Raw genomic sequence first — 8,673 nt, 5'->3', positions numbered from 1 at the left:
AAGGAAGGAAGGAAGGAGGAAGGAAGGAAGGAAGGAAGGAAGGAAGGAAGGAAGGAAGGAAGGAAGGAAGGAAGGAAGATAGGAAGGAGGCAGGGAGGGAGGGAGGGGGGAGGGAGAACTTGGCATTGGGGATCCTGAGTCAATAATTTTCCTTTCAGTTATCGCCAGGAAACCTTTTTCCAAAATTGTGCTGTGCTTAAATATATCTCAAATAAGCCACCTGGTATCAGACTAGAAGCTTGAACCAACACCTGATTTGGAATATTAGTTTACGGTGTGTGATATTTGTTTGTGCTGTGGAGCAATTGTCTTAATGAAAAGATGTGTTGCATTCTTTTCTGTTGCATTTGTTTAACTCTGTGAAGCTGTGTTACTGTGCCTGTCTAAACATCTGATGGTCTAATAAAGACCTGAACTGCCAATAGTGAGTCAGGCAGGAGCAAGGATAGGCGGGCCTGGCAGGCAGAGAGAGTAAATAGAAGGAACGAGAAAAGGAAGGAGGAAGGAGCAAGATTGAACAAAGGGAGGAGGATGGCAGGGGCAAACCACCCAGCCAGCCATGGAGTAGGAGTGAAAGTAGGATACAGAAGCAAGGAAAGGAAAAAGCCTAGAGACAAAGAGTGTTTGAGATAACTGAAGTTAAGAAACACGCCAAGCTAAGGCTGGGCGTTTATAAGAAAGAATAAGACTCGTTTGTGATGTATTTGGCACCTGGGTGGCAGCCCCCAAAAGAACAAAGAGTAACAAAGAACAACACCAACAGCAGCTACCGGCTGCACTGAATCAGACTTCCTTCTCCCCTCACGCAGATAGATCACCACTCTGCTGCCTGTGGCGTTTGCGGGGACCCCACAACCCAGGTCTTGTTTAGGCAACCCTTCCTAGGAATTTAGTCTCATGGCAGGCTTCCTGGTCCTCTGGCTCTCGTGACATTTGCACCCTCACATCCACCACGTGCCCTTAGGTGCAGGAGTTGTGTTAAAGGTGTGTCCGTTGGGTCTGGACTCCCCATGATCTGCTGTTGTGTGCAGTTGTGGTTTTCTGTAAGGGTCTCCATTCGCTGTAAAGAAAAGCTTGTTTTATTGGGGGGTAAGAGCTATGCTTATCTGTGTATCAAGGATAAGTTTTAGAATAAGTTAGGAATTATGCTATTCTAGTCAAGTGATGGCAGTCAGTTCTCTAAGATCCATGGCCTTAATAGTACCAGGTGGTTGTCTATGTTTCTAGTACCAGGCATGATTTCCCTTCTGTTGAGAGGGCCTTATGTCCAATTAGACTGCTGTTGGTTACCAGCAAGATATCAGTGCCATGATTGCACCTTTAGGGGTATCTCGCCATGCTGATCAATATTGTAGTTGGCAGATGTCACAGCAGGTAGATCTAGTAACTGCTGCCTTTGCTTGGCAGCTTGTATAGCACTTTCTGGTGCCGTGCAAATTAGACCACAGGAAGGGGACTTTCAGGTTAGGACACAGAACTCGAGCTGGAAGACTGGCTTCTTTTAAAACAGCGTGTAGCAATTACATAAAGCAGTGGCTTCATTATGTTGTTTCATGCATGTGTATATGGTACTCTGATGATGCGTCCTTTCCCATTCCCCATCTCCTTCCTTGTTGGTTCCACCTCTAGTCATGATACCTTTATGAATTTGGGGTGGTTTTTGTTGTTGTTATATTTTTCTTTGTTTCGGTTTTTTGAAACAGGGTATCTCCATGTGGTCCAAGCTGTCATCAACTTCAAAGCAATCCTGTCTCCACCTTTCCTGTGTTGTGATTAGAGGCCTGCACACCACACTCAACTCACAGTATTTTTAAAGACCAAGAAATACAGGCTTATTGGATGTATTGACTACTTTTATGTGGCTGTGATAAAAACACCATGACCAAAAGCAATTTAAGGAAGTCTATTTGGTGTACCGGGGGCTAGCTGCTCATAATGGCAGGGCAAGCATGGCTGCAAGAGCGGGAAGCTAAGGGACCGCATCTAAGCCACATACAAGAAGCACAGTGAACAAGTAAGGGGGGTGAGGCTAGAAACTCTCAAAGCCTCCACCAGTGTCTTAGCTGGGGCTTCAATCGCTGTGAAGACACCATGACCACGGCCACTCAGAGAGGAAGAGAGACGGAGGGAGATGAGGACCATTCAGTCCCCAGCACCCATACAAGGGAGGCATCCTTCACGCAACTGTAGCCCAGCTCCAATGGGGACAGAAACAGGTGGACTACTCAGGTTCTTGGAGTAGTCTACCCAAGAAATTGCAAACCCCAAGGTCAGGTTCAGTCTCTCAAAGGAAAATGCAGACTGGCCACCTGCACACACATGTACACACACACTCACAAAGATACACAAATAAATCACTAAGTTAGCGCACCTTAAGTGTATGTTTCTACATAAAGTGTTTAGAACATGAAGCTTGCCTGCATGACATGTATCTATAATATACATAACCCATGCAATAATACTTGTAATCCATAAAAGTGTTGCCATAAGGAACAGACATAACCCCCAGAGGGCAACTCCCGTGCTCAGTGCGCTCTACTCACGAGACGAACTTGCCGACTTCCACTTGCAGCACAGGGTCCCGCAGCTGCACTTCTAGAAGTAAATCTTCAGCCTGAGGCCCATCTCCCGTTTTCACGGAATGGGGATTAAAGATTCTCAGGTAGCCCATGAAGCTGCCCACGATAATTTTATCTGTAGACAGATTTTTAAAAGACAGAGCAACAGACAGACATTAGCAAATATTGTTGGGATTCAACTTTCTCAAGACTAAAGGAGTCAAAATATTGAAAGATTCTAACCTAGCTTTTCCAACACAAAGTCACTCTACCAACAGATGATGTGATTAACGTGAATTTACCTGAATAACACATACCTTCTCAAGAAACAGCTCTACATCACTAAAAGTCAAGGACACTAGTAAAACAGATCCTGATTTTCTTTTTCTTCTTCTTTCTTTTTCTTTCTTTTTTTTTTTTTTGAGCGTGTTTTTCTTAACTGGTATCCATCATAATCCAGCTCAATGAGAGCAAGTCACTATCTCAAAAGACTGATAAAGACACAATCTGGTTTCATCATGGAATGTTAATTCTATAATTGATTACCATAGTTGAAGACACTCACTGGAGTGTCCCCATTAACAGTGAATGGTCAGTCAGGCAATGGTGGCACACGCCCTTAATCCCAGCACTTGGGAGGCAGAGAAAGGCTAATCTCCATGAGTTCAAGGCTAGCCTGATCTACAAACTGAGTTCCAGGATAGCCAGGACTGTTACACAAAGAAACCCTGTCTGGAAACAAAACAAAAACAGTGAATGGTCTTGGGCACAATAGGGTGAAGGAATGACTGTGTATTGGCATTTAAATGGTGTCTCCCAAAAAGATTTGTTCAAATCCTTGCTCCAGGCACCTATGTATATGACCTAGTCTGAAAACGGTCTTTGCAGATATAACCAAGTTAAAATGAAGATACGACTGTCCTTTAGGGGAAAACACATAGAAGAATCCAAATACCAAATTATGATGCAAAGCAGCCAGGTGAGATGACACAGGCCTGTATCCTAGCACTTAGAAAACTGCCTTTGACGATGGCAACTTACCAAAGAAAACTTTGATTTGGGGCTTCTGAGTACAGAGCCATGACAAGGTACACAGCAGCAGGCAGGAGCAGGCAGGCAGGCATGACTAAAGCTTTCTTACATCCTCTCCTCAAGGTAGGAGGCGAAGAGAGGGCGTGTGAACTAAGAATGGCCTACCCCAGTGACACACTTTCTCCAACAGGGCCACTTCCTAATCATTCCAACAGTTCCGCCAACTGGGGGGCCAAGCCTATGGGAACATTCTCATTCAAACCACCACAGAAGCTGAGGGAAGACAGAATAAACAGGGGGCTGGGTCCATCTTACAATACTGCCAAAAAGTGGAATGATACATCTACAAACCAAAGAGTGTCTTGAATTACTGGAATTTATAAGAAACAAATAAGGATTCTAGAGACTTCAGAAAAACTAGAAAAAAGAGCTAAAGAGATGGACCAGCAGTTAGAGGGCACTGACTACTCTTGCATAAGGACCTGAATTCAGTTTTCAGCACCCACATGGTGGCTTACAACCATCTGCAAATCCAGTTCCAGAGTATCCAATGCCCTCTTCTGGCCATCTTTGGATATTGCAACATATGATACACAACGCGTATCAGCAAACACATATGTAATACACATAAAATAAATAAATATTTTAAAATAATACTGCAAGAGGCAAAGAAATGCTAGAAACCTGAGAAATAGCATGGCCCTCATAACACTTTGATTTCCAAAGCTTAGCACTACAACAGTGATAGAATATGTTGCTGTCATTTAAAGCCACTAGAATGATACTCTGTTATAGTGACACTAAGAAACAAATCTTCATCTATTAAGAGGCAGTCGATCTACCTTTCCTTTACTCAGAGTTTACTGTGCCAGGTCACGGACTAAGCAGTTCCCACAGACTAACTCTTTAAATCCTCAGCATGACCATCCAGGAAAGGTACTCCCATGGGGACTTCAGTCCCAAAGAGACACAAAGCCATCAGGAATCTAAAAGACCGGGTGGCAGCATTCTGGAGGTCTGTAAGATCAGTGGCACCATGATCATTTCTGTCCCTGCCAAGTCTCAGCCAAACTCTAATTTGCAGTTGGAGGGGTGTCAGTATTCTCAATCCTTCTTTCTTAAATTTATCATGATGTCCTATTACTTGTAGGGGGGGATTAAATGATGTAGAAATTAACACAGAAAGTAAAATGTAAGCATGAATATCCCTACAAGGAGGGTATTTGGATTCTTGTGTTCTGTTGCAGCACCAGCAGTAAGACTCCTTCCCATGCTCTAGGTGGGGTTGGAGAGCACCACTCAAAGAAACAGAACAGATAAATTATCACGCTCATCATCTGGGACCTTGTGCTCTGTCCTAGATTGCTTTCAGTTGGTGCAATAAAACACTGACCAAAACCACATACAGGAGGATGGGGTTTATTTGGCTTATGGGTTAGTCTATTATTGGGGTAAGTCAGGGAAGGAATCTGAAAGCAGGAACTAGAAGCAGAGACTATGGAGGAGCACTCTTCTACATGACTTGCTCAGCTTACAGAGATGGCACCACCCACAGTACCCTGGGCCCTCCAATATCAAACATTAATCAAGAAAATGCACCATGGAATGACCCAGGCCATTCTAATAGAGACAACACTTCACTGGAGGAGACTGCAGTTTGTGTCAAGCTGACAGAAACTAACCAGACATGCCCATTGCCAATAACATTCCAGTGACGAGACATCTGCTGTCATAAGCCATCCAGACAGAAAAGAGAAACGGCAATATATGCAGTCAACTTTTTCTACAGATACTGAATAATTTACTATGACAGGTTTAAAGATCAAAATTCCCATCTGTGGGTAAAGAATAAGACTCGGGGTCTCTGGGACTCTGAAGAATGAATTTCTTGGCATTTACATCAGTGGAACTTACCACTGAGAATCTAACTCAAAGATAAATTCTTTGACATTTAAACTACAGTAACACATAAGTTGACAAATCTTGGATCTCTTAGGTGAAAGTAACTGTACTGATGAGAAATAGTGAAGAAATAGAAGAGTCGGGAATGCTTGCTCCTTACTGAGTCCCCCCTGCATGCTGGCATGCCTCAGACCCCATTATACTCACTAATTAACCAAGATCTGACTTCAATATAGCCCGCCAAAGATCAGAGGTGGAGAGCTGGAAAGATGGATCAGTAGTTAAGAGAACTTGTCCCTCTTCTGCAGGACCCAGGTTCAATTCCCAGGACCCACAATCTTCTGTAACTCCAGTTCAGGGGATCTGAATCCTATGCCCTTTTCTGGCCTCAGAGGGCACCAGGCACACACAGTATACATATATACATGAAAGGGAAATAACCATACACATAAAAAATATTAATTTTTAAAAATCAGAGGCAATGAGAATGGCCAAGTCCACAAAGGTAATAGCCTAAGCCCAAAAAGAAATTGTGTGTGTGTGTGTGTGTGTGTGTGTGTGTGATTTTTTAAAACACCTGGCTATTATAAACAGATCTCAGATAAAAAGTTTTTACTCATAGATTTCAAGATATGATAAATTCAATCATTCATTCCAATGGAATTCCCTGGGAAACATTAAACAAAAACCATTAAGACCTCTTCTGTTTTTTTTCTTTCCTGAATAATAATTTTAAGAAATGTGTTTATTACATTAATTAAGTTTTTTCTCATTTATAAACATAACACTCCAGGTCCCTGACAAAGAGCCACCTCAAGCTATAATTAGACAGTCATGGCTTCTTGCCAGTTGTCACACATAAGTCAGAGTCACATGAACAATGACAGTCTGTCTATGATTGTTATACCCCATGTTTTGCCTTTGTGTATGTCTGTGCACTACATGTGTTCCTAGTGCCTACGGAGACCAGAATAGAGCATCAAATTTCCTGGAACTGGAGTTAGACAGTTGTGAGTTGCCATGTGGGTGCTGGGACTGGAATCCTGTCCTCTGGAAAAGCATTGTTTGCTCCTAACCACTGAGCCATTTCTCCAGTCCCTAATATAAATTGTCCTGGGATTTTTCTCTAGGGACTGTAATAGTTTGTTTTTTTTTTTTTTTTTTTTTTTTGGTTTTTCGAGACAGGGTTTCTCTGTGGCTTTGGAGGCTGTCCTGGAACTCGCTTTGTAGACCAGGCTGGCCTCGAACTCACAGAGATCCGCCTGCCTCTGCCTCCCGAGTGCTGGGATTAAAGGCATGCGCCACCAACGCCCGGCTAGGGACTGTAATAGTTTGAATGAGAATGATTCCCATAGGCTCAAAGATCTTAATGTTTAGTCACTATTTGAATGAATTAGGAGGCATGTCCTTGTTGGGGTAAGTGTCACTGGGGGTGGGCTTGGAGGTTTCAGAAGCTCAAGTCAGGACCAGTGTCACTCTCTTCCTGCTGCCTGCAGATTCCGAAGTAGAACGCTCAGATACTTCTCCAGCACCATGTCTTCCTGGGTGCTGCCATGCTTCCCACCATGGTGATAATGGACTAAATCTCTGAAACACTAAGTGAGCCCCAATAAAATGCTTTCTTTCATAAAAGTTGTCATGATCATAGTGTTTCTTCACAGCAATAGAGCACTGACTAAGACAGGGACTAATGCTCATTTACACAGATGCACTTGGAAAAAGCAAATACCTAACACTGCAAGCATCCTGAGTGCTGACTTTGAGTTAAACTAATTCTAGAGGGCCAGAAAGACAATATTACAGAGGATGAAACTGGCAGAGCAGATGTCCTTAGAGGATTGATAGAGACAGGACCAGAATCAGGGATGAAAGGCTCATTAGATTTGAACAGGCACGGGAACTTTCCTTTCTGATCTTCTTGTTTTTGTCACAATGGGGGAAATGCATTGTCCCCATCTCTCTTACTTTCGCTTTTTATAGCAAGTTTCTTTAAAGAGTCATAGTCTCTCCAACCCCCACTCTGTCACTCACTCACTGCAAAACTAGAAGAGAATACTCATCCACCCTCAGCAAGAACACTAGCTAGCAGCTGCAGAGATTTACTGTTCTTGCAGAGAACCCCAATTGGGTTCTTAGAATCCAAGTCAAGCAGCGCACAACTAACTACCTGAAAACTACAGGTATGCTACAGGAGATCTGACCTCTGGGCTCTGCAGGCTCCTACAATCATGTGCACACGACCCACATACAGATTCAGGCAAACACATGTAAGTTATAGAAATTAATAAAAATAAATCTTGCCGGGCGGTGGTGGTGCACACCTTTAATCCCAGCACTCGGGAGGCAGAGGCAGGTGGATCTCTGTGAGTTCGAGGCTGGGCTGGACCGACAGCCTCCAAAACAACACAGAGAAACTTTGTCTCGTAAAAAACAAAAAATAATAATAATAATAAAAATAAATCTTTTTCTTTTTATGCAAAGAACACTAATAAACCACTTGCTACTAGAGAGATTGAGAACCTTTCATTGCTCTTGTCACTAAAAACTCTGCCTCTAAGCTGGGATGTAGCTTAGAAAAGTGCTTGCCCAACATGGACAACGCCCTGGGTACCATCCCCAGCATCATACAAAAGTAGGCATAGTGGCTTGTGACACTCTCAATACTTGGGAGCTGGTGGCAGAAGGATCAGAACTTCAAGGTCATCCTCAGCTACACAGTGTGCTGGAGATGAGTCTGGGCCATGAGACCCTTTCTAAGCAAACAAGTGAGCCTACTTTGGCCTCTGACTCTCTGTAAGGCCTCTCAATATCTAATACCGACTACTTTCCAAACTCCACGCTTTAATGATTACATTCTCAGTCCATCATTTCCTTCCCTTATTCCATTGTCTCTCCCTGTGTTTTCACACATTCTAAGCACTTCAAATATGATGGGCCAGTGCTCACTTCCAAACCTCTGCTTATATCTAATTACTAGACACAGCTATCTCAAAAAGACCACGTCTCCAACTGTTCTTATCAACCCCTACCCGTTAAGATGACAACAAATCTCAAACTTTAGAATATACAATCCAACTTCAGAGCATTCACAATGCAGATATCTGAACTGATACCCCATCCATCCCCAGAGAATATCACCACACAGCTCTCATTCCTAGGATAGATGATCTTCATATACAGT

General features: G+C 43.1%; 1 protein-coding gene across 5 annotated transcripts in view; it reads right to left on the bottom strand.

Moving 5' to 3' along the window:
• Window positions 1-8,673, bottom strand: part of Bbs9 (Bardet-Biedl syndrome 9) — a 384,009-nt gene that overhangs the window by 355,246 nt on the left and 20,090 nt on the right. For all 5 annotated transcript variants that reach the window (XM_040729936.1, XM_040729934.1, XM_040729933.1 and 2 more), the window contains exon 3: window positions 2,544-2,694. In XM_040729936.1, coding sequence (XP_040585870.1) covers window positions 2,544-2,694 — 151 coding nt within the window. The remainder of the gene's footprint in view (window positions 1-2,543; window positions 2,695-8,673) is intronic.

The sequence above is a fragment of the Mesocricetus auratus genome, unplaced genomic scaffold (assembly GCF_017639785.1).
Source record: "Mesocricetus auratus isolate SY011 unplaced genomic scaffold, BCM_Maur_2.0 Super-Scaffold_100022, whole genome shotgun sequence".
NCBI lineage: Eukaryota > Metazoa > Chordata > Mammalia > Rodentia > Cricetidae > Mesocricetus > Mesocricetus auratus.
Note: the sequence above shows the minus strand (reverse complement) of the source record. Positions and strands in the feature narration are given on the sequence as shown.